The 27553-nt window shown below is 43.8% G+C and overlaps 1 protein-coding gene across 1 annotated transcript in view; it reads right to left on the bottom strand.

Annotated features, from left to right (window-relative positions):
- The window catches only part of SLC25A12 (solute carrier family 25 member 12), a 201235-nt gene that overhangs the window by 93359 nt on the left and 80323 nt on the right, over positions 1-27553 (bottom strand). The window contains exon 10 of the mRNA XM_089690512.1: positions 1983-2067. Coding sequence (XP_089546638.1) covers positions 1983-2067 — 85 coding nt within the window. The remainder of the gene's footprint in view (positions 1-1982; positions 2068-27553) is intronic.

The raw sequence follows: 27553 nt of genomic DNA, 5'->3' as shown, positions 1-27553 counted from the left end.
CACCGTTGTGGTCACTGGACTGCGAAAGATCATCATCACACAAAATGTCTAAGCAATTTTTGCTGCAACAATTTTTGCTGCTCACATTTTTAACATTTTGTTAACCAAGAAACTCTTTACCCCCTGCCAGCTATATGTGCCATATATATGTTCCAGGGGAGGAAAAAGCAGTGTTAAAAATGTGCCTAAAGCCAGGTATTGCAAACATGTTTAGGTGTATCAAGCTCTTGGGCATTCATTCGTTCATTCCTCTGGCCAGAATATTAATTTATTCTGGCCATTGGAATGAATGAATGCCCAAACGTTTGGCATACGTATTGCTAAAGCACGTTTAGACATGTTTGCTCACACTTACATGCATTTAGGCCCGTCAAACATTTCTTGATGCTGAAACGCTTCTCTCTTAACTGTGCTGGCCCTGGGGTTTTTTTTCTGCCTCTAAATGCCAGTAAACACCTATGTGTGCATGGATGCATAGGCAAAAATACAGGGTCGTTTAGAGGCAAAATTAAAAAAAATGCGAAACACATCTAAAAGTGTTGTGTTAAACACCCTGTGTGCATGAGGGCTTACACAGCACAGACAAGTGAAACAAGGAAGAAAACTTTATCTTTGTTTTTCATTTACTGCCCCCCTTCTTCTCACATGACTGGACAGCAAAAGGAGAAGCAGCACAGGATTAGCTCATCTTTTTGTCATTTGTCTCTCTCCTCCTATCAGCATGCTCTTACATTACAGCACTAGACTGGCTTCTTGTGCTGCTTCTCCCTCCTCCTCTGAAAGAAGGGCAAGAGCAGCAGATTCCCCCCAATCTTACATGACTGGACAGTAAATGTAGAAGCAGCACAGCGATGAGCTCATCTGTTTGTCACTTGGCTCTCTCCTGCTATCAGCATGCTCTTACATTGCAGCACCAGACTGGCTTCTAGTGCTGCTTCTCCTTCCTCCTCTGAAAGAAGGGCAAGAGGAGCAGATTCCCCCCAATCTGATATCACTGGACAGTAAAAGGAGAAGCAGCACAGTGATGAGCTCATCTATATGTCATTTGTCTCTCTCCTGCTATCAGCATGCTCTTACATTGCAGCACCAGACTGGATTCTAGTGCTGCTTCTCCCTCCTTCTCTGAAAGAAGGGCAAGAGAAGCAGGTTACCCCCAATCCCATATGACTGGACAGTAAAAGGAAAAGCAGCACAGTGATGAGATCATCTGTTTGTCACTTGGTTATCTCCTCCTATCAGCATGCTACTGCACTGCAGGCACGGACTGGCTGCTTCTCCTTTGACTGAAATCTCAGCTTTGGACTAAAAAGGACTGATACCAAGTCAAACTCATGTACTTACACTGCTTACATTTAAAAAACAAATGTTACAATGTAATAATGATTACAGAGCTGCGCTCATTTGTGTTGTTTATATCTGACTAGAGTTCAGTTTTAACAGTGTCAGATTAATTATAATAATACATTCCAATCTGTGTATCATAATTTACCCATAAAGCATTTAAGGATTGAACAGTGTTTTTCCCACACTACAGGTTCTTTCAACTTTCAGCAAGTTAACTTTTTCCTAAGGAAATATTTGCTCTCTAACAAAGTAAACTTGTCTTTTGAATGTCTAGCTAAAGTAAAGGTATTTTCTTGCTCCACTGATATAATTTCTGCTTCCTTTTAATTTTACAGATTCCGCATTTTTCTCTCTTCTTTCATCTTAGGCTCTCTGCTGCTTGTACCGGTGCCACCACACATAATTAATCTCTGCAAAGAACACTGTATGCGGAAATACTGTATTATTATGGAAGTTCTGTCCTCAAGACTGTCTGGAGCCAGAGGTGGCACAGCCGATCTGACGGGTCCCTGTGATCACAGCCAAAAAATAGGCTCCTGGTTCTTACTCTGGTGAACAATGCAATGCACCTTAGCTGATCTGTACTGCTCGACACAGCTAGTATTACATTAAGCCAAGCATACAGACATATCACTCACCTCCAGCAATTGAACCCAACATGAATCTGTAGGCAGACTCTGCAGCCTGGAGCCAGATAGGCCTACCTATGTTGCTGTAGGACTGCTATAGAAGGAAACAAAAATGAAAAAGTTCATGGGAACTAAAGAAAAAGACAAGGTGGTCTTGTAGATAGGTAGTATGAAGTTTCCATCAGTGATACATTTTTGAAATATTATATGTATTACAGAATTAATGGAAAAATACCTAACACACAAAGCAAGTCATACAAAGTTATTCAACAAGTATGCAGTGTAGGATGTATATAAATATGAATAAATGTGACAAACTGAAAGGGTTACTAGCACCATTTAACACCTTCTCATAGAGAAAAGGCACCTATTCACCTTGGTGTAACTGGACAATGGAAGTCCCACTGCTGACAATGACCTTAAGTCTGATCTGTAGGATAGAAATAAGGGTGCACTAACACTAGATAGAGTTGAACTGAAATGTGAGTTTGATTGTACTCCCCTGCACTGGTCTGCACTCACACTGGGCTATGGGCAAGTGTTCCTGGACACACTTACAAAGGATATAAAAAAGTCTACACTCTGTTAAAATGTCAGGTTTCTGTGATGTAAAATAATGAGACAAAGATAAATCATTTCAGAACGTTTTCCACCTTTTAATGTGACCAATAAACTGTACAACTCAATTGAAAAACAAACTGAAATCTTTTAGGAGGGGGGGGGGGACATAAAAAAAATAAAATAATGTGGTTGCATAAGTGTACACACCCTCTTATAACTGGGGATGTAGCTGTGTTCAGAATTAAGCAATCACATTCAAAATCATGTTATATAGGAGTCAGTACACACCTGCCATCATTTAAAGTGCCTCTGATTAACCCCAAATAAAGTTCAGTTGTTCTAGTAAGTCTTTCCTGAAATTTTCTTAGTCACATCCTACAGCAAAAGCCATGATCCGCAGAGAGCTTCCAAAGCATCAGAGGGATCTCGTTGTTAAAAGGTATCAGTCAGGAGAAAGGTGCAAAAGAATTTCCAAGCCATTAGATATACCATGGAACACAGTGAAGACAGCCATCAACAGTGACATTACCAAGAACTGGACATTCCTCCATAATTGATGAAAAGACGAGAAGAAAACTAGTCTGGGAGGCTGCCAAGAGGCCTACAGCAACATTAAAGGAGCTGCAGGAATATCTGGCAAGTACTGGCTGTGTGGTACATGTGACAATAATCTCCCGTGTTCTTCATATGTCTGGGCTATGGGGTAGAGAGGCAAGATAGAAGTTTTTTATTATAAAGAAAAACATCCAAGCCCAGCTAAATTTTGCAAAAACATATCTGAAGTCTCCCAAAAGCTTGTGGGAAAATGTGTTATGGTCTGATGAAACCAAGGTTGAACTTTTTGGCCATAATTGCAAAAGATATGTTTGGAGCAAAAACAGCACTGCACATCACCAAAAGAACACCATACCTACATTGAAGCACGGTGGTGGCAGCATCATGCTTTGGGGCTGTGTTTCTTCAGCTGGAACTGGAGCCTTAGTCAAGTTAGAGGGAATTATAAACAGTTCCAAATACCAGTCAATATTGGCACAAAACCTTCAGGCTTCTGCTAGAAAGCTGAACATGAAGAGGAACTTCATCTTTCAGCATGACAACGACCCAAAGCATACATCCAAATCAACAAAGGACTGGTTTCACCAGAAGAAGATTACAGTCCAGACCTGAATCTGATCGAAAATCTGTGGGGTGATCTGAAGAGGGCTGTGCACAGGAGATGCCCTCGCAATCTGACAGATTTGGAGTGTTTTTGCAAGGAAGAGTGGGCAAATACTGTCAAGTCAAGATGTGCCATGCTGATAGACTCATATCCAAAAAGACTGAGTGCTGTAATAAAATCAAAAGGTGCTTCAACAAAGTATTAGTTTAAGGGTGTGCACACTTATGCAACCATATTATTTTAGTTTTTTTATTTTTACTTCCCTTCACCTAAAAGATTTCAGTTTGTTGTTCAACTGACTTGTACAGTTTATAGGTTACATTAAAGGTGGAAAAAGTTCTGAAATTATTTATCTCTGTCTCATTTTTGTACAAGACAGGAACCTGACATTTTACCAGGGGTGTGTAGACTTTTTATATTCACTGTGCATCATCCAGACCATAGTAATCCCTGCTGCTGTGCGCCATCATCTATGGAGAATTCTGTGCTCAGGCGTGGTTTGCACTCCAAGTGCTTACAGCCGCGATACACTTGGGGTATGCTCACAATGGGACTGGTTTAAGTGAACTGAGTTCACTTGTCCTCCCTCCCTACTCCCCCACTGGTCTACACTTTGAGCAAGTGATCCCGGGCACACTAACATCATCATTCCTGCTAATCAGACCAGCGATTCCTGTTTCTGTACACAGTCTTTTAGGCTAGGTTCACATCTGTGCGGGTAGTTCCCATTGCGGATCCGCACCTGTTTCCGCAGCCACAACCACCCACACAAAAAAAAAAACACACTAGATGAGTAAGGGGGCCACTAATGGTACGCCGTATGTACTTGAAGTCATTCCTTCACTGGAAACCACACTGCACTCGCGGTTCCCGTATAGGGTGCGATTTCTAAAATGCTGCAGGGACCTTTATCATGCATTTTTGGAGGCATGGCAGCCCAATAAAATTAATGGGCTGACATGTCCACGTGAGCCGCATATGTGTGAACAGAACCTTGTGAAAAGTTCTGTGTTTTTGCACTCTGCAACAAACCGTTTTGGACCACAACTGAGCTGTGCATGGGACCACCTCTTACAAGTGGTCCCGGGTGGAGTATGCCCAACTGCTGCAAACACAGTTTGGAGTACTCACACTACAAAAATTAACCAGCCCAAAGGGTTGAACCGCATCCAGGACCCGTTGCCAGTGTGATTCTCCCCTAAAATGGATTTCAATGCTAAATCTACAGTAACTAAGATTGAAACTGCTCCAACCCACATTCTAACTCAGCAATGGGCAAACTACGGCCCGCGGGCCGTATACGGCCCGGCGGACCTTTTAATCCGGCCCGCGGAGCTAGGCTCCCGCAAGGCCAGTGGTCGGCAAGCCGCGGCTCTTTACAAATTTAGATGCGGCTCTCCTGTGTGCCGGGCGCCCGCTCCCCTCCCTCCTCTCCTCCTCTCCCCTCCCTCCTCTCCTCTCGGATGGCCGCCCCCCCTCTCGGATGGCCGCCCCCCTCCCTCCTCTCGGACGTCAGGACTCTGCAGCTGTCAGGATGTAGGCGGGGCAGCGTGACGAACTCCTCTCACAGTCCTCCCTGAAGACCAGAACGGCGCGGGAATACGAGAGGAACGCGCGGACCAAAGGTAAGTGAATTGACACAGGGGGGGGACTTACTATATGGGGGATGAATTACTATATGGGGGACTTACTATATGGGGAATGAATTACTATATGGGGGACTTACTATATGGGGAATTAATTACTATATGGAGGACTTACTATATGGGGAATGAATTACTATATGGGGGACTTACTATATGGGGAATGAATTACTATATGGAGGACTTACTATATGGGGAATGAATTACTATATGGGGGACTTACTATATGGGGAATGAATTACTATATGGAGGACTTACTATATGGGGAATGAATTACTATATGGGGGACTTACTATATGGGGAATGAATTACTATATGGGGGACTTACTATATGGGGAATGAATTACTATATGGAGGACTTACTATATGGGGGATGAATTACTATATGGAGGACTTACTATATGGGGAATGAATTACTATATGGAGGACTTACTATATGGGGAATGAATTACTATATGGGGGACTTACTATATGGGGAATGAATTACTATATGGAGGACTTACTATATGGGGAATGAATTACTATATGGGGGACTTACTATATGGGGGATGAATTACTATATGGGGGATGAATTAATATGGGGGATGAATTACTATGTGGGGGATGAATTACTATATGGGGGATGAATTACTATGGGGGATGAATTACTATGGGGGATGAATTACTATAGGGGGGATGAATTACTATAGGGGGGATGAATTACTATGGGGGACGAATTACTATATGGGGGACGAATTACTAAATGGGGGACGAATTACTATATGGGGGATGAATTACTATGGGGGATGAATTACTATATGGGGGATGAATTACTATGGGGGATGAATTACTATATGGGGGATTAATTACTATATGGGGGATTAATTACTATGGGGGATTAATTACTATGCTTACTATGGGGGAATATTACTATACTTACTATGGATGACACATACACATCATTCATCTACTCTTGGTCCGGCCCCCGGGTCCAATATATGAACCCATTGCGGCCCTCAAGTCAAAAAGTTTGCCCACCCCTGTTCTAACTGCTAATCTACCTAGCGTATTGAAGGAAGATGCATATGCTTACCTATTCTCAGGGTGCTCCAGTCTGTTCACATGATTTCCCCAGTGGAAGGGAAGAGGAGAGTCCACTGACAATGAATGGAATGCCTGAGCAATAATGTCATCCATAGACTTATTATGGGGCATCCGTTGTCTGCTGTCCATCCTCTCCCAATAATCTGGACACTGGGAGCTGATCAATTGACTGGACCACAGCGCCCTGAGAATAGGTACGTATAAGCATCTTCCTTCTACAGAGTGGTAGAACAGGAGTTGGGGGGAGGGGTGTGGAAGCTGTTTTAAGCTTAGTTAGATACAGCCTAGATTTCCACTTTAACTATTCCCAGCCACTGTTCGGAGGACTCACGCTACATAAATGAACCAGACCAAGGAGGTGAACTGTGCCTGGGCTTGGTTAGAACTGCCAGTGTGAGTGCGCTCGAAGAGAGCTGCCAATGCTAAATTGTTTTTCAAAGTTCAACCTCCAAGGCTATCATTGTTATCCTTGTTCTACTACTTGGTGAATCACTGACTTGGTATGTGAAGATTGGGTGTCAAGTCTAGGTTGTGCAGAGTTAGTGACTCTTGAAGTAGAGAAAAAGGAAAAAGGATGGCCACTTTGGAGCCCATATCTTCAAAATTAAACCAAGGACGAGCAGGGTTTACATTTCAATACTGATAGATTCCCTTGAATATTTTGACAGTTTTTTGTCACAACTAACAGAAGTATTATTAGGATTGTGCTTGCTTTAAGCAGATTTGGAATTCCCATATAAGTTTATAAGATTGCAAAACCTGCTTGAAGCAGGTCAAATGCAGATAGGAAGCAGGTCTAGAGGTCAAATGCACCTGTCAATTCATTCTGAATGATCTCAGAAGTGTCTCAAACTGGTGCCATCAACACGAGCCCCAAAGCCCATTGACACGGAACCTTAAAAAAGGTCAGTTTACCATGCCATGCAGTAGAAACCCAAACTGAGAGAAATATAGTTTGCCATTACCAATCTCCCTATGAAAATGCTAACTGCCTAGTTATCTTTGGCCTCAATAAGTTGACAGTCATGGCACTAAACAAGACTGCTGCTTGTAAAGAATTCCCCTATTCTTCAATCGTGCTCCAGGTCACTGACTATGAATGTGTTTAAACCATATGAAACATAGGCCTAGAATTTTGAGAAGAGGTTTGCAATGGTATCCTACGTGTTTCTCTCAGCAAGGGTTTCCTGCAAAGAGAGCCAGTTATGGAGTAATACACCCACATACGATGGCTCTGAAGAAGGCAGGTCTTCATCAACTCATGTGCAACATGCTAGTTCGATAGCAGTAAAGTTAAACATTTCAATGAATTCTCAATGAGTGAATAAGACAGGAAATGTCTGTTTCCATCAGTCTTTTCTTTTAATTGCTTGCCTTATGATGGAATCCTATCAGACCTAATGATACCTTTACCTGTGAACCAATGCATGGAAAGGCATGCATTGCATCATGGGAATTCCAGGAGAAAGAGGGCAGACAAAAGCTCTTTAAATGACAATATATACTTAAATAAAAAAAAATTTACTTCAAGTTTAGTAAATATCATAATGCCAAATCTGTTGTCTTGTAAGATCGCTTCATGAGTGAGAAGCTCAGATATTCTGGATCAGCAGCGAAATACTCCAACTTTTATTATAAATTTGCTGTCAACAATGTAAAACACACATGAAATCTGTAGCATGGATGCCTGAGGCTTAACACGATTGCTCTCACTGGCTGCTCTTTAAATCATTGTGATCTGGGTGATGACAGCACCTTTGCTTATGCCCCGCTAGCTTTATCAAGCTGTGTCAAGCTTGAGGGAGTTTCACTGTAAGGGAATTCACTGAATAGAAGCCGGCTGCCATCGGAGCAGCTCTATCCCAGCAAAGTCTACTCCAGCACTTGCTAACTAACAAAGATCACTGCAAAAGTTCAAAAGGCCAGCTATAATTATGTTTTCAGAGAGGGATTAAAACTCTCTCTGCTGATGATAGCTGCGGCACTGCCATGTCATTAGCTCTTTGTTGCCTGTTTTCTCTCAGTATGTTTTACTTCTCCAGTATATGCCCAGGGACACCTGCCAAAAATACCACCCACATCTCTAGATTTCATTCACCAGTTCTAAATTCCATCATCAATATTAAAAACCTCTATACTTAGCCTAGCAAATCATAACTATAGTCTATTTTAGTGGCCGAAGCAATAATAAAATGTACAGCTAGATTTTTTAAAATGTTACCATTCTCATCCTTACACCAGTTTTCATTTATTATTATCATGACATTTTTGGTTTTGCTACAATGGTGATACATAAAATCAAAACAATACAGACTGAAACAGGTTAGATGAGAGTTGTGGGTACATTTAAAGTGGTTGTAAATACTTACATAACCCCACTGAAGTGACTAGCCTCAGGTGACATACAGAGATGAAACAAGTCTTGTTATACAAGTTGTACCTGATTATCTGAAGCGCCCTCTTCAAAGCAAACAATTTACACAGTATGTCTCAACTCCAGAAAGCAAGGGTTAGGGATTTGATGTCACATACTGCACAGCATAGAGCAGGGTGCTGAGTGTAATCTGACACCTGAGTGGAGGGAAAGGGCACACCCCTATCTCTACACAAGCTGTCTCTGAGGCTGTCAATCACCTGCTGTGTGCTGAGAAGGAAGGGAGTGTGCATCTTCTTGTTGTTTGCATAGACTCTCAGGAGTGACACATGCAGATAGCAGAGGAATGAGAAAGGAGATAAAAATGACACTAGGTGCTTTGGGTTGAGGCAAGTACACAATATATGAGGATATGCTTTGTTCATAATTCATTTCAGAGGTTTTCAACCACTACAGCACAACCTTTGGCACCCAAATCAACACCTTTCTGACAGAATCACCAAATTTCTAAAGCATTCACGTTTACCAATCCTTAGCTTTAATATTTATATCCGATATCTAGCTTTAAATATGGAAGCAAAGTGTAAATAAGGTTACTGTATATCAGGGGTCTCCAAACCTTCTAAGCAAAAGGATCAGTTTACTGTCCTTAAGAGTTTAGGAGGACCGGGCTGTGGCCAGTGGGAGTAGAAAATGCCTCAGACTCGATGGTCAGCGGGGGTAAAATAATTACATAACAATGTGGGCAGTAGGAGGTATTGGTATTAGTGGGAAGAATAATATCCATCATTGGTATCAGTAGGAGAAATAGTGTGCTATTATTGGCATTAGTGGGAAGAATAGTGCCCCATCATTGGTATTAGTGATAGGTATAGTGCCCCATCACTGGTATTAGTGAGAAGAATGAATCCAGATCATTGGTGTCAGTGGAAGGAATAGTGCCCCATCTATGGTATCAGTGAGATGAATAATTCTCCATTTTTGGTGTAAGTCGAAAAATAGTCCCCCATTGTTGGTGTCAATGGGAGGAATAGTGCCTTGTATCAGTGGGAGAAATAGTGCCCTAAGAAATTCAAGAGAACCCTAAAATTATTCAGTAGCGCAAGAAAAAAATATAAATATATATATATACAGTCAGGTCCATAAATATTGGGACATCGACACAATTCTAACATTTTTGGCTCTATATACCACCACAATGGACTTGAAATGAAACGAACAAGATGTGCTTTAACTGCAGACTGTCAGCTTTAATTTGAGGGTATTTACATCCAAATCAGGTGAACGGTGTAGGAATTACAACAGTTTGCATATGTGCCTCCCACTTGGTAAGGGACCAAAAGTAATGGGACAATTGGCTTCTCAGCTGTTCTATGGCCAGGTGTATGTTATTCCCTCATTACCCAATTACAATGAGCAGATAAAAGGTCCAGAGTTCATTTCAAGTGTGCTATATGCATTTGGAATCTGTTGCTGTCAACTCTCAAGATGAGATCCAAAGAGCTGTCACTATCAGTGAAGCAAGCCATCATTAGGCTGAAAAAAAACAAAACAAACCCATCAGAGAGATAGCAAAAACATTAGGTGTGGCCAAAACAACTGTTTGGAACATTCCTAAAAAGAAGGAACGCACCGGTGAGCTCAGCAACACCAAAAGACCTGGAAGACCACAGAAAACAACTGTGGTGGATGACCGAAGAATTCTTTCCCTGGTGAAGAAAACACCCTTCACAACAGTTGGCCAGATCAAGAACACTCTCCAGGAGGTAGGTGTATGTGTGTCAAAGTCAACAATCAAGAGAAGACTTCACCAGACTGAATACAGAGGGTTCACCACAAGATGTAAACCATTGGTGAGCCTCAAAAACAGGAAGGCCAGATTAGAGTTTGCCAAACGACATCTAAAAAAGCCTTCACAGTTCTGGAACAACATCCTATGGACAGATGAGACCAAGATCAACTTGTACCAGAGTGATGGGAAGAGAAGAGTATGGAGAAGGAAAGGAACTGCTCATGATCCTAAGCATACCACCTCATCAGTGAAGCATGGTGGTGGTAGTGTCATGGCGTGGGCATGTATGGCTGCCAATGGAACTGCTTCTCCTGTATTTATTGATGATGTGACTGCTGACAAAAGCAGCAGGATGAATTCTGAAGTGTTTCGGACAATATTATCTGCTCATATTCAGCCAAATGCTTCACAACTCATTGGACGCCGCTTCACAGTGCAGATGGACAATGACCCAAAGCGTACTGCAAAAGCAACCAAAGAGTTTTTTAAGGGAAAGAAGTGGAATGTTATGCAAGGGCCAAGTCAATCACCTGACCTGAATCCGATTGAGCATGCATTTCACTTGCTGAAGACAAAACTGAAGGGAAAATGCCCCAAGAACAAGCAGGAACTGAAGACAGTTGCAGTAGAGGCCTGGCAGAGCATCACCAGGGATGAAACCCAGCGTCTGGTGATGTCTATGCGTTCCACACTTCAGGCTGTAATTGACTGCAAAGGATTTGCAACCAAGTATTAAAAAGTGAAATTTTGATTTATGATTATTATTCTGTCCCATTACTTTTGGTCCCTTACCAAGTGGGAGGCACATATGCAAACTGTTGTAATTCCTACACCGTTCACCTGATTTGGATGTAAATACCCTCAAATTAAAGCTGACAGTCTGCAGTTAAAGCACATCTTGTTTGTTTCATTTCAAATCCATTGTGGTGGTGTATAGAGCCAAAAATGTTAGAATTGTTTCGATGTCCCAATATTTATGGACCTGACTGTAAATTGGTGATTAATCAACATAGGTGAAATAAAAAGTCCATAAATGTCTCTTCCACCAAATAATTCTATTTTCCAAAAAGAAATCGCCACGTGCTCGTAAGAAGGCGTTCCCCCTTTTGGGTGTTCACAAATTACCATGCCCCCCATTCTCATGGTTGGCTGGAATCGCTTTTTTTTAAATTCCCAGGTGGGAATAAAGTAGATCAATATCGGTCTTAATTCACTCCCCTCTGTTTTTCTCAGTTCTCCATTCCTCTCATTCCCATGGTGTTCAGTTCACACCACTTCACAAATTAACAGATTCCAAATGATGAGGAACTATGCCAATATAGATAACACCCTCCTTCTCCTTACTCTTCTCTCTCAGGAATAGTGGTCATGAAACAACAAAGAAAAAATAACCCCAATGGTACAGTACAAATTAATTGCTGAAAGCAGACAGCCACTTACAAGAAATTAGCAAATAAATCGCCTATGGATACTGCAGTGTGATAGTATACAATCGTGGGTATCAAGCAGTGCTCTCACCACTGCCGGACCCCAAACAATGGCGCTCCCACGTCACTTCCGGTTGCACACAGCCTCACCCTAAGAAGGCCATACAACTCCCCATTTTATCAGAGCTACAACATAATATAAAATAGCTGGTCTCCAAGCCTGAACCCTGGCCGTGACAGTCTCACTTTTATATTTAAATATATCTAATCCTACAGTCTTATCCTTTTCTTCATAGTTAAATGGTGATTGCCTGTGTAGGACCGCTGTTTTCTACTTGCATGCAGCTGACATGAAACTCACTGTTGGATGATTCAATTAATACACATTTTAAAAATCTGCAAAGGAAGGTTCAGTCTTCTGTTGGTGGCAGAGGATGCAAAGCTGAGAATGCCCTTCACAGAATACATAATTTTAGTGGTCTCCTCTGTGATTTAACCAACCAGCATCCACATAACTAAAAATTCAGTTTTAGGTGATAAAGGCTCTATACTCCACCCTGGCTTTTCTTCAGTGGAGCTATCAAGACACATAAGAATTCCAGCAGCTGATTTAACTCACCAAAATGGAACCATGACAATAAATTAATATGAGGGGGCTAGCCTTCTCTTCCTCTCTACAACTTTTTTTGGAGGGTCCCTCAAGATACACGAGAGGCCATTGGCTGATTTAGCCCATCATAATCCACCAATAACTAAAATGTCAGTGTAGGGTGGCATAGTCTATATCACCCCCTAAACTGGTCTCCTCAACAGTAACTTTTTCCTTGATAGTTTCATGCTGTGTTCTGACATTCTTTACTAATAGCAGTTGTTGTGGAATAAAAACAATGCGGATTAAAACATGCAGACATACTGTAGCCAAATATCCCACAATAAATAGGTCTGCCTCTTGAAGTTTGAGTTATGGCAGCCTGGCAGCCATATAGAATGATCTGAGAAGGCAGACATGCTGGTACCTTCTTCTCTGACAAGGATTCCCTGACTTAGGAACACCTGTTTATCTTTATCCCTTTCAAAGACAATTCCCTTCCTTATAAGCTTCCCCAAGTCACTAAGAAACCCAAGGATTACACTCCCCATTGTCTGAAATCGCTTTCTTGGCTAAAACTTCTATGCCTGTAAATACTGTAATTTTCTTTGAAGGATAGGTCTCCCTCGCACAATTAAATAGTAGCAGATAACACACAATGTCTGGTTACCTGAATTTTACTTTATATCAGTAATTACAGCGGTCTGCTCTCTCTTAGAACCACATGGATCGAAATTGAATTTATCTTCTGGGGTTTCATTTAGAGAATTCAATAGCAGCAATAGATATATACTTCACAAGAACGAAAGCCGCTAAAACTGTGTATTTTCTTGAAGGCAGCCATGGTCAGGTCAGTTTGGTAGGCATACACCAAAAAATACCATGGCATTTTGTGACTGACTGGGCATCAATCTCATGGCATATGGCTATGAATGACTGCCCAGGAGTCCAAAACCTACCCTGGTTAGTTTAAAATTTCTGTCTAATGTTCCCATCATCTCCCATCAACGAAGAAGCAGAGTAATACCGGTAATTAGACACGTGCAAACCGAAAACATTTGTTTCATTTCGGATGGATTTGTTAACAATTTTGTTTTGTTGCAATCATTAAATTCAGATTTGATTTCTTAATTTGTTTAATTTCATTTGTTTTGAATGGATTTTAATTTTCTGAAGTATTCAAATCGAATCAGAAATATTGAATCGGTTCAAATTCAATTTGAATTGAATATCGGAAATTTAGTTAGGTACTACTTGTTCATATACTGTTTACATATTTGTGAGTTTATCAGATAAAAATGTTTTCACAACATGAAAGCCTCCATTATGGGTCCCACAGAATATGTTACATGAAATTATAGCTAACTTATCATCACTATCACATATACAGTGCATTGAAAAAGTATTCATACCCCTTTAAGTTTTCCACATTTTGTCATGTTACAACCAAAAATGTAAATGTATTTTATTTGGATTTTATGTGATAGATCAATGCAAAGTGGCACATAATTGTGACGTGGAAGGAAAATGATAAATGGTTTTCAAAATTCTTGTGAGGGACCGCCGAGCGGCACCACTAGCACTCCACTGGTCAGGCGTGCCCAGAGCGCGGAGTCTAAGCCCCAGGGTACTTGTTCACCAGGGCCCCTGATGGTGGGGATGGACTTGTAGTACCCCGAGACCAGGTCGCCACTACTGAGCACACCTGTCAGTGGTAGGGGTGTTCGCCAGGGGCTCCAACCAGGGAGAGCCAGATGTGAGGAGGTCGGGTGACCCCGATGGGATGGATGGATGGCTGAGCAAGTGCGAAGTCAGACAGGCCGAGTTGGTAACGTAGAGGACGGTAAGGTACAAGGGAGCAGGCAGAGAATCGTCGGGTCACACGCCAGGTCAGCAACAGTAAGTCAGATCTAATGAGGGGCATCCAGGGAGAGAGGTCAGGCAAAGCAAGGGTCTGGGCAGGAGAAATCAGCAGGTCAAGAACAATCCGGGTCAATTAACTTACAAGGCACAGGTTCAGAATCACAGGAAGCAGATAAGACCAGAAGGCAACGAAATGACAGCTCAGGGACATTTAAATATCCCGCCCTGTGCTGCCATTGGTGCCCAGCGGGCGGCCGCGGCTTCTACTGCGCATGCGCGAACTCGAACGCCGCGGCCGGCCCGGACCTAGTGCCCGTGTCCCTGCACAGGGCAGAGCAGTGCGCCTGCGCCGGGACCATCGCGGCAGGGATCGAGGGGATCCCTGACATTGCCCCCCCCTACGGGCAACCTCCGGATGCCCACCCGATCTCTCCACCACGGGTGATCACAAAGAAACCTCCGGACAAGTCTAGGTGCATGGACATTATGGGCTGGTTCCCACGAATTGTCCTCAGGGCTGTAGCCCTTCCACTTGATGAGAAATTGGGTCTGGCCCCCCCTTCGTCGGCACTTCAGGATTGCCTCCACCTCGAATTCTTCTTCCTCTTCAACTGTTACGGCCTCCGGGGGCCTGGATTCCCGTTCCGGGAAGGCATCAGGGACTACCGGCTTCAACAGGGACACGTGGAAGACAGGGTGGATCTTGAGTGTCTCAGGGAGAACAAGTTCATAGGCCACTTCATTGACCATCCGTTTGATGCAAAAAGGGCCTATAAATTTAGGTCCCAACTTTTTTGACGGGCAGAGCATCTTCAAGTTCGATGTAGCCAGCCAAACCTTCTCTCCGGGCCGCAACACCAGATCCCCTCTTCGCTTCCTATTAAAAGCCCTCTTGTAGTCTTCTTGGGCTTGACGGATGGCTTCCTGTAGTTTTTTATTGTTTGAAGTGAAAAAGGTTAGTGCATCCTGTGTCGTTGGAATTGGGCATTCCGGGACTAAATCCGGGAGGAAGACAGGGTGAAACCCATAGTTGGAGAAGAACGGGGACTGCCCTGTTGCTGAATGGCAAGCGTTGTTGTACGCGAATTCCGCCAAAGGGAGAAGTGGCACCCAGTCGTCCTGAGAGAATGAAGTGTAGCATCGCAGGTATTGCTCTAGGGTCTGATTGGTCCTTTCGGTCTGACCATTGGTCTGAGGGTGAAATGCAGAGGAAAGGGATAGCTTTATATCCAGGGCTTTGCACAATGCCCTCCAAAATCTCGAGGTAAACTGCACCCCTCGGTCCGAGACGATGTCTTCGGGAACCCCATGCAGTCTAACAACCTCTCGAATAAAAACTTGCGCCGTCTCGGCTGCTGATGGAGTCTTCCGTAAAGGAATGAAATGGGCCATCTTGGATAAACGGTCCACGACCATGAGAATTGCTGTGTGGTCCAGTGAAGGTGGAAGCTTGACTATGAAGTCCATAGAGATTTTCTGCCAGGGCCGTTCAGGGATGGGTAATGGACGTAGCAGGCCCCACGCCTTATTTCTTGAAGGCTTGTTCCGCTGGCAGATGGCACAGGAGCCCACGTAAGTTTTACAATCCTTGGCCATGTCCGGCCACCAGAAGGAACGTCGGAGAAGTTCCAGGGTCTTGACCGGGCCAAAATGTCCTGCCAACGGGTGGTCATGGCAATGTCCCAAGACTAAGGTTCGGGCTTCCTCCGGCACCACAATCCGGTCCTCCCTCCATAGGAGTCCCCCCTTGTTCTGGAGGGGCGCCCCATCGGAGGTAGACATCGCTGTGGACGCTCTCAGGATCTCGGAGCGAAGGTTCGTCTGGAGGGCCAAGAAGTTTCCCGCAGGCAGAATAGTGTCAGGTACTGGGATCTCCTTGGCGTCCTCGTACATACGTGACAGCGCGTCTGGCTTCGTGTTTTTTGATCCCGGCCTGTGTGTGATGTGGAACTGGAACCTCGAGAAAAACAATGCCCATCTTGCTTGTCGTGGGCGCAGACGTTTGGCCGTCCTCAGATATTCCAGGTTCTTGTGGTCCGTGAATATCAGGATGGGATGTGAGGCACCTTCCAGCAGGTACCTCCATTCTTCTAATGCGGTCTTGATAGCCAGTAGTTCTCGATCCCCAATGTCGTAGTTCTTCTCCGCAGGGGTAAGTTTCCGTGAGAAGAATGCTACTGGGTGAAGTAATTCCTTGGCGCCCTTTCGCTGGGAAAGGATGGAGCCAACCGCGTTTTCTGACGCATCTACTTCTAAGATGTATGGCAGGGAGGCGTCGGGATGACCCAGAATGGGTGCCGAGGTAAATAACTTCTTTAGTGCTTCAAAAGCTTCCTGTGCCTCTGGCGTCCATCTGAATCGCGTCCCAAGCTTGGTTAACTGAGTGATGGGGGAGACCAGACCCAAGAAGTTCTTGATGAACTTCCGGTAGAAGTTTGCGAACCCGATAAAACATTGGACGCTTTTCCTGTCCGTGGGTTCAGGCCAATCTAGGATCGCAGAGACCTTCTGAGGGTCCATTGCGACCCCCGTGGTGGAGATAATCAGACCCAGAAATGTAACGCTAGCCTGTTCAAAGCAACATTTCTCTGCTTTAGCGTACAACCCATGCTGCCGCAACCGCCCCAACACCTTTGTTACATGTACCCTGTGCTCCCCCAGGGAGGATGAGAAAATCAAAATGTCGTCTAAGTAGACGATGACAAAGATGTCCAGGAAGTCCCAAAAGATGTAGTTTACAAAGTGCTGGAAGGTGGCCGGCGCATTGCACAACCCGAAAGGCATGACCAGGTATTCGAAATGGCCGAAACGGGTGCGGAAGGCCGTTTTCCACTCATCCCCCTCCCTTATGCGGACCAAGTTGTAGGCTCCCCTTAAGTCCAGCTTGGTAAATACTACTGCAGCTTTTAAGCTCTGGAATAATTCTGGTACCAGCGGTAATGGGTAACGATTTTTGATTGTGACCCTATTCAGCTCCCGATAGTCAATACATGGCCTCAAAGTCTTGTCTTTCTTTTCTACAAAGAAGATCCCTGCACCTGCTGGGGAAGTGGAGGGACGGATGAATCCCTTCCGGAGGCTGTCCTCAATATAATTCTTCAAGGCCCCTAATTCTAGCTCAGAAAGGGGAAAAATTCGCCCGAAGGGAATTTCAGAACCGGGTAACAGATCAATAGGACAGTCATATGGGCAGTGGGGGGGGGGTAGAGTATCTGCTCCCCGTTCACTGAACACATCAAGAAACTTATGATAGGCTGCAGGAATCACTTGTTTTAGGCTGGCATCCCCTTCAGAGCACAGGAGGACCTGGGGGACCTCCGGGCCCGAAGTTCGGCACAGTTCCCGACAGTATGGGGAAGGGAACGAGACAACCCCAGTTTCCCAGTCAATTTGGGGGTTATGGGCCCGCAACCATGGGAGCCCCAGAATGACTGGGAAAAGGGGTGATGCAATAGCATCCAGGCGGAGGAGTTCCCGGTGCTGACCGGCAATGGAAGTCACAATGGAAGGGGTCTCCTGGTTAACCACCCCTGACTTTATCCGGGACCCATCAGCCAAATAGATGTGAAACCCCTTCTCCTTTGGACGGAGGGGGATACCCTGCTGGTGAGCAAAATTGATATCCACAAAACAGCTGCATGCCCCCGAATCAACTATGGCCGTCACCTCCACGATCCTTTCTGAAAGCTGAAAGGAGAGGGGGACAACTAAGTATTGGGACGGATTCATATTGCCAATAGATAAAGAAGATGAGGTGAACTTACTCAGTTTCTGCGGGCAGGAACGTACCATGTGACCAGCTTCACCGCAGTAGAGACACAGATTCTGGGAGCGTCTGCGCTGGCGTTCCTCTGGCGGTAGTTTAGGCCGTGCCAGGCCTAGCTGCATGGGTTCGGGAGCATCTTCAGACGGGAGGTTCTCGATGTTTGGCCTAGTATGTTGACTGGATCCTTGGAATGACCCCCAGGTATTTCCGCGACCCTGACCAGACCTCTCCAATCTGCGCTCCCGTAGCCTACGGTCAATTTTAATGGTGAGTGCAATCAAGTCCTCTAATGTCTCAGGCACCTCCACCCGGGCGAGCTCGTCTTTCAGAGCCTCAGATAGGCCCATACGGAACTGGTGCAAAAGTGCGAACTCGTTCCAGCAAGTGTCTCCCATCCAGCGCCTAAAGTCAGAGGCGTATTCCTCAGCCGCTCGCCAACCTTGTCGGAGTGCGTATAATGTGGCCTCGGCCGAGGCCGCCCGTTGTGGGTCATCGTATAAGATGGCCATAGCGTTAAAGAAGTTGTCAACCGTAACCAGATGGGGATCATTATTTCCCCTTAGTCAGTGGGCCCAGTCTTGGGGTTCACCCTGCAACAGGGAGATAACAAACCCCACTTTCACCGATTCTGTCAAAAAGGTCCGTGGTTGCAGTTCAAAATAGAGCAGACAGGAGTCACGGAATGACCGAAAGCGTGTGCGATCCCCACGCAGGCAGAGAATCGTCGGGTCACACGCCAGGTCAGCAACAGTAGGTCAGATCTAATGAGGGGCATCCAGGGAGAGAGGTCAGGCAAAGCAAGGGTCTGGGCAGGAGAAATCAGCAGGTCAAGAACAATCCGGGTCAATTAACTTACAAGGCACAGGTTCAGAATCACAGGAAGCAGGTAAGACCAGAAGGCAACGAAATGACAGCTCAGGGACATTTAAATATCCTGCCCTGCGCTGCCATTGGTGCCCAGCGGGCGGCCGCGGCTTCTACTGCGCATGCGCGAACTCGAACGCCGCGGCCGGCCCGGACCTAGTGCCCGTGTCCCTGCACAGGGCGGAGCAGTGCGCCTGCGCCGGGACCATCGCGGCAGGGATCGAGGGGATCCCTGACAATTCTTTACAAATAAATACCTGAAAAGTGTGGCATGCATTTGTATTCAGCGCCCTTTACTCTGATACCCCTAAAAATCTAGTGGAACCAATTGCCTTCAGAAGTCACCTAATTAGTAAAGGAGTCCACCTGTGTGTAATTTAATCTCAGTATAAATACAACTGTTCTGTGAAGCCCTCAGAGGTTTGTTAGAGAACATTAGTGAACAAACAGCATCAAGAAGGCCAAATAAATATCTGAAAAGTGTAGCGGGCATTTGTATTCAGTCAATACTCAGTCAATACTGTAGAACCAACTTTCGCTGCAATTACAGCTGCAAGTCTTTTGGGGGATGTCTCTACCAGCTTTGCACATCTAGAGAGTAACATTTTTGCCCATTCTTCTTTGCAAAATAGCTCAAGCTCTGTTAGATTGGATGGAGAGCGTCTGTGGACAGCAATTTTTATGTCTTGCCACAAATTCTCAATTGGATTTAGGTCTGGACTTTAACTGGGCCATTCTAACACATGAATATTCTTTGATCTCAATCATTCCACTGTAGCTCTGGCTGTATGTTTAGGGTTGTTGTCCTGCTGGAAGGTGAACCTCCGCCCCAGTCTCAAGTCTTTTGCAGACTCTAACAGGATTTCTTCTAAGATTGCCCTGTATTTGGCTCCATCCATCTTCCCATCACATAAAATCCCAATAAAATACATCTATGTTTTTTGTTGTAACATGACAAAATGTGGAAAATTTCAAGGGGTAGAAATACTTTTTCCAGGCACTGTACAAATTGTGGAACTACATAAGTATCAACATGTGCTGGACCCCAAACCTTGATGCTATTCATGAAATACTACTAAATAATTCTATAGGAAATGAAGGTGCCATCTTTATGAGAAATATAAAAATGTAGCTTCTAGTCAGTAACTTGAAATTCATGTAATCGAAGATACTATCTTTTTGTATACCTTAAGACGTACATGCATAACAATTATGTTGAGTGTAGTCATTAAAAGCATGTTATGCCTTCATTTGTGCACATCATCCACTAGATTAGGGTTGGGAGGGACCAATCGACTTGGATACAACCAGCATGTCGGATTTTTCATTTAATTATTGCCAGCAGCTATAGCTGCTAGCAGTAATCACTGGGTGTTCTCCCAGCAGGAGTGACTCCCTGTGCCCCCCAGCAGGAGAACACAATAGCTCCATGGGAGGGATTTGAGTGATTTTCTTTCCTGCAACATGGTTGCAGAAAAGCAAATAGCACCATCTATGGCCAGCTTAAACCTTTAATAAAAGTATTGAAAGTAACATGAAAAAAATTGAAGGGTCCTAGGTTATAAGGCATATATGTTGATCTGGACACAAATGATTCTAAAATGATTCATTCACCAGAAAAATTGACTGTTTGATTTTTGACACGTTAATCTTTTTTGTTTTAATAGTAAGGTTTATATAGAATACGTGAACTGTTCTAAGTTATAAAAGCAAAATCTGATTTTAATATTTTGATGTCTCTATGTGCAGTACTGTGCAAAAATTTTAGGCAGGTGTGAAGAAATAATGTAAAGTACAAATGCTTTCAAAAATATATATTTTACCTGTTTATTTGATCAATTTAAAAAATGCAAAGTAACCGAACAGAAGAAAAAACGAAATCAAATTAATATTTGAATACCCTTTGGCTTCAAAACAGCATCAGTTCTTTTAGGTACACTAATACACACAATCTTTGAAGGAAATCAGCAATAGTCAACAATATGTTTACATTTGTTTTCTAATCTGATTTCGTTTTCAGATTCTATTCTAATTTGGATAATTCAATATTTTGGACATTTTGTTTCATAATTTCGGATTCATTTAAATTCATTACTATTGTAAGTCAGAAATTTGCATACATCTGAATCTCCGAATAACAAAAATTTTGTCTGAATTTCAATTTGGAATAAAACGGACCGCACATTTCTACCAATAATGTTATACCGCATGATAAAGGCATTGTACCTATGGAACTAAGGTAAGTATTTTTATATTTAGTTCTGCTTTTAACACTGACAGGGGTGATTACTGCTTTTATTAATTTATGCAAAACCTTTATCTCAAAAAAGAAGAGAAAAACTGTTGCTGTAACTGCTTAAAAAGTGTTAGCTGGAGTTCAGCTTTAAAGTAATACATATATCTTTTTTTTAGAACAAGTAATGCTTTCTTTCTGGTGAATATTGTCTAGCAAAAAATGTTCTTTGTTTTTTTTTTTATGCGAACCAAAGACAGAACTTAAAAAAACAAACAAAAAAAACCTGAACTTTTTTTTTTTTACTTTGATAACATTAGTTAAAAAAAATGATTGTTACTGTAGATAAAACGTATGCAGTACATTTATTTTATAATTTGTCCTGTTTACAAATGCACTAAAATATTGGTTCTGGTATAAAGCATTGCAAAGCATATCAGGAGGGACCGGAGAAACTTAACACATACAACCTTGAAGGAAAAAAGGGACACGATTGAAAATTTTAAACTGCAACCTTTTTTTTTGGATAGGGTGGAGAGGGATAAGAACCCCTGACAGTTTTTATTGCTGTCTGTGCCCCCATTACGGAGATTCACCTTCTCTATTTACCCTGTTTACAGATATCACCCAGAATGAAAGTGAAAGAAAATCCCAAATTTTGGGTTGTCACCAGAATAGGGGGGAATAGAGGAGGGAAGATCTTACCATGGGGACATTAGTTCTGGTGACTCTGGTGACAACCAGAGATGCCCTCATTCTGGTGGTATTTCTTCTTACTTCCTGCTTCGACTATATGACAGGAAGTGATGGGAAATCACCCCAATGAGACCCAGCTGGAAAAAAAACTGATGGGTTTTAACTCTCCCTTACTCTATCCAAAATTTAAAAAAAAAATATTGCCTTTAGTTTTAATGAACAAAAAAATGAACAGGAAAACAACAGCTTAGGGAAGATGGGGAAGAAAGAGTTCATTGGGACTGATTAGCGTAAATTTAGGATTAATAGGGGATTAAGTAGGAACAAACTTTATTTGAAAAAGAAATTTGGCTGTCATTTGCTGCAGCACAAGCTGATCAGCAGGTCCTGGACAATGATTTATGGTCCGGGACCTGCTGATCAGCATTTATATACCTCCTGAAGCCTGACTGAAAAACTCACTGAGATGGCATTACCCCCCCCTCCTGCCTTGTCGTGAGGATGCTGCAAAGAAGCTCTCAGCCGATTCAAATGGCCTGTCTCTCCCCTGTCGCAGTAGCTCTGAGCTTCGACTGAGGAGATAGTGGATCACACATGTGCGTGGGTTAGAAAGCTTGTTCCTGTTATGGTGGGGGTGAGCAGTAAGGGCTGGGAGTGTCTTAGCAACAAGGCAGGATGGAATGATGCTGTCTATGGGAGTTATTCAGTCAGGCTTTGGGAGGTACAGCACATAAATGGCTTACACCTGTAGCAAGACCATTACTTAACTTTAGCCAAAGCTTGCACAGTTTGTTTTTATCTACAGATGCCCCTTACCTGCATAGGCAGCTTTTTGGTGAACTAAGCCTTCAACTAATGCTTTTAGAAAAGTTAAATGGCAGCTGTGCAATGGACTATTCCAGTGGGCTCTGGGTACGTTCTGTTCACAACTACAGTACAGCACAAAGGAAAGGTTCCTTTTCATTATATTTCAATTACATTTATTCAAATTGCAACAGGTGTCGGGAAATCTGGCGCAACAAAAAGATAACTGCACAGCAGACAACACAGCATTGGCACAAAGAGTAGCTGCCTAAGCAAAGCCTGCCCAGAGGGTCCCTTTTCAATCGCTTGGTGTACATGAGCGAAAGCACAACATGTTTGTTCAGTGTTATGTTACTCATGACTTTTCATTGCAGTTTTTTTTTTTTAACATAAATGAGCTCTAAACAGTGTTTTGACTGGAATGCCGAATGCAACGAGTCCTTTTCCCTTGTCATCAATTGCTGTAGTCTACTAGACCATTACCAAGAAGCACCCAGAGCACATCTCTCTCCCGCCTCCCAGAATCAACAAAATGAAGTTAGGATTCTGCTGCTTGAATACAGTAATTAGTTTTGATTAATCACCGCTGTGACATTAATCAGTCTGAATTCTCTCTCAGGCTTTGCTCAGACACCTAATTTTGCTGCCCCAACAGGTGTCTCATAAATGGCTTTTCACAGCAGCAATATATAGAAAGGTTCAGACAGTCAGCCGCAACGCAGTTCTGTCAGTCTCCCTTAACAAGTCAAAACAGCTTATTGACATGTGCCCTGCCACACAGGCGGGATGAGGATATGGCAATCACACATGTAGAGTTTATTAGGCTACAAAACAGGAGATCTGTATATAAACTAACCTGGAGGCATTTCTGACCTTATTTGTATAGGCAACAAGGCCAAAAAAGTATAACCGACCCCCCGTATCTGTGCTTTAAATCAGTGATCCTGGACAGACAGCTGGACCAGAGACAAAAAGGAGTGATCTGCATGGCTGCACCCACTATCCTACCTAAAATGAGCAATAACACCCCTTATTTTTGGTATTGTTGAATGAAACAGTATTAAACCCCCAAACCAAAAATGTGATATATTGCAGATTACCGATCATTACTTGTGGTGGTTGCATCCGTTTTCTTTGGCTTTTTCCCCTGTTTTCAAATAGTAAACTGGCCAGTAACACACCTCCTGTATTAGCGAGGCACAGCTCTGGATGAATGAGCACAGGAGGCACAGCAAACCGCAGTATTGTCTGTGTTGGGGTAGAGAGGAGTGTTTGACGTATTAACAGACTTAAGTAGAATATCAAATTGAATCCAAACACCAGCTCACACTTTAGGCCTCATGCACACTGGGTGTTTTAAAAACGCCAGAAGAGTTAGCTGTTAAGCAAGTTTTTCTGTAGTTTTTAGCGCTGCTGCATTAGCATTTTGTTGCATTTAGCCAAGTTTTTCCTCATTTGCGTTTTTTAGCACAAAGAAAAAATTGGCTCAAAAACACTGGTTTGCCGCATTTTACCACGTTTACCAGCGTTTGAACATTTTTACAGCTAAAAAACTCCTCTTGAAACCCACTAGTTCTGCTTTTTTTCCAACCAGAAAATACTCCTGCCAAAAAACACTGATTAAAGCCTGTGTGTGCATGGACACATAGGATAACATGCTGGGGAGTTTACTGGCTGTAGAAAAAAGTGCCAGAAGCCAAAAACAGCAACTGTAAAAAAGCTTGGTGTGCATGAGGCCTTATAATCAGTTACAGCAAGTTTTTTTTCCTTTTGGGATAAAGGTTTTACATGAAAAAATAAAAGCTATTTATTTAATCACCTCTGCCAGTGGTAAAAGGTTTGTCTCATCCACGTAAACTGATAAATTCTGCTGGAAAACTTGCGCTTTTGAAAAACCGACTTACTGGCTGGATCGCCAGATGACAATGGAAGTAAGAAGGCCTAAAAAAGAAAACGAATGCAGCCATCGCACCTAAGAATTGTTAAGTTTTAATATAATAAATGTTTAATTTGGGGTTAATACTGCTTGTAATGTATATATTTTCTGTTTTTAAAGACTTTAGTGTACAATATTAACCACTTGCCTACCAGGCACTTATACCCCTTTCAGCGCTGTCGCACTTTGAATGACAATTGCGCAGTCATGCAAGATTGTACCCATATGAAATTTTTATCATTGTTTTTCTCACAAATAGAGCTTTCTTTTGGTGGTATTTAATTGCCGCTGGGCACTTTACTTTTTGCGCTATAAGCAAACAAATGCAAAAAATTCGAAAAAAAAAAAGTTTCTTTGTTTCTATTATAAAATGTTTCAAACAGGTAATTTTTCTCCTTCACTGATGTGCGTTGATGAGGCAGCACTGATGGGCACTGATAGGCAGCACTGATGGGAACTGATAGGCAGCACTAATGAGGTGGCAAGGTGGCACGGATAGGTGGCACTGATAGGCAGCACTAATGAGGTGGCACGGATAGGCGGCATTGAAAAGTAGCACTGATAGACAGCACTGATAGGTGGCATTGACTGGCATCACTGCTGGGCACTGACTGGCAGCACTGCTAGGCACTGACTGGCACAACTGCTGGGCAATGACTGGCACAACCGCTGGGTACTGACTGGCAGCACTGCTGGGCTGCACTGATGGACACTGGTGGGCACATGTGGGTGTGCACAGGTGGGTGGCACTGCTGGGCACAGGTAGGTGGCACTCCTGAGCACGTGTGTGGCACTGCTGGGTGGCACAGGAGGGTGCACTGCTGGGCACAGGTGGGCACACTGCTGGGCACAGGTGGGCAGAACTGGTGGGTGGCACTGCTGGGCACCGATCATCAGGACACTGATCATCAGTGCCCTGATGATCTGAGCCGATCCCTGCTCTGACAACTGCCGATTCTCGGCAGTACTTTCCTCACGATCTGACAGCGTGAGGAAAGTGCAGCCGAGAACCGGCAATTGCATTTCCCGGTGATCAGCTTGTCATTGGACACGGCTGATCACGTGGTAAAAGGCCGCTGTGATTGTCCTTTTACCACATCATGTGATCAGCTGTGTCCGTAGGACACAGCGATCACGGAGATCGCTGTGTGCGTGCCCCTGGGGGGCACGCAGGAGAGCGCATTCTGGGAGGACGTCATCTGACGCTCTCCCAGAACTGGCCGGCCGCAATGTAGCCGTCATTCGGCTATCTGCGGTCGGCAGGTGGTTAAGGACTGAAATATTACCGCTATACCAAATGACAAGGTGGATAAAGGCAATGTACAAAAACACCAAAAGAAATTGACAAGATGTAAGGATCCATCACTATCATTAACAGTTTTTAACAGGTTTCTCTTTTAACTACTTGCCTACCAAGCACTTTTACCCCCTTCCTGCCCAGGCCAATTTTCAGCTTCCAGGGCTCTCACACTTTAAATGACAAATGCGCAGTCATGCAATACTGTATCCATCATGTGTTTTCACACAAATAGAGCTTTCTTTTGGTGGTATTTACTCGCCGCTGGGTGTTTTATTTTTTGCACTATAAACAAAAAAAGAGCAAAAAAAAAAACGTTTTACTTTGTTTCCATTAAAAATTTTGCAAACAGGTAATTTTTCTCCTTCACTGATGTGCGTTGATGAGGCTGCACTGATAGGTAGCACTGGTGGGCACGGATAGGCAGCACCAATGGGCACTGATAGGCAGCACTGGTGATATTGCACTGATATGCAGCAATGATGGACACTGATAGGCGGAACTGATGGGCGGCACTGACTAGTGCCACTGCTGGGCAGCACTGCTGTGTGCCACTGATGGGCAGCACTGCTGGGTGGCACTGGTGGGTGGTGCTATTCGGCACAGGTGGGTGGCCCTGCTAGGCACTGGTGAGTGGCACTGCTGGACACTGATCATCAGTGCTCTAATGATCAGTGCCGATCTGTTCTCTGACATTTGCCGGTTATTGGCAGTCTTTTTCTCATGCTGTGGCAGCGTAAAGAAAGTGCAGCCGATAACCGGCAACTGGACACAGCTGATCACATGGTAAAAGGCCACTGTGATTGGCCTTTTACCACATCACGTGATCAGCTGTGTCCATAGGACATAGCGATCATGGATATTGCCAGGTGTGCGTCGCTGGGGGCGTGCAGGAGGGTGCATTCTGGGAGAAAGTCATGTGACGCCCTCCCAGAACTAAAGAACTGTGCTGCAGCAGTCATTCGGCTATAGCACGGTTGCCAAGTGGTTAAAATGTAGAAAAAAACTATGTAGAACTGAGCTGCATTAAGTGGTTCTAAAGACTTGACATGCGTTCTATGCTTTAAGATAAAAAAACCTTTTGTGCTGTAGGATCCCCTGAGCCCCCCCACCCCTCCCCTATTCTTACCTGAGCCCGATCCAGTGATGTGCATAAAAGTAGCGGCTCTCGCCACTGTCTTCCTCCTCAAGAGGCAGGCCGATAGCAGCGGAAGCCATTGGCTCCCACTGCTGTTAATTAAACGCTGTGATGAACGATTAGGGGGCAGGGATGAACTGATCGCTCTATGTCAATAGACGCGGACAGGGTGGCTTGGGAGCAGGCCCGCACTGGTGCACCCATGGAAAGCAGCTTTCCATGGGGGCACTCTTTGAAGAGGAGGATCCTGGAGCGCTGGTGGGGGACCCCAGAAGAGGAAGACTGGGGCTGTTTTGTGCAAAAACATTACACAGAACAGGTAAGTATGCCATGTGTGTTATTTTAAATACAAAAA

This window comes from Staurois parvus, unplaced genomic scaffold, assembly GCF_062004578.1.
Source record: "Staurois parvus isolate SC_StPar_1 unplaced genomic scaffold, SC_StPar_1.0 ptg000530l, whole genome shotgun sequence".
Taxonomy (NCBI): domain Eukaryota; kingdom Metazoa; phylum Chordata; class Amphibia; order Anura; family Ranidae; genus Staurois; species Staurois parvus.
The sequence above is the reverse complement of the archived record's forward strand: the minus strand, read 5'-3'. Positions and strand labels throughout refer to the sequence as shown.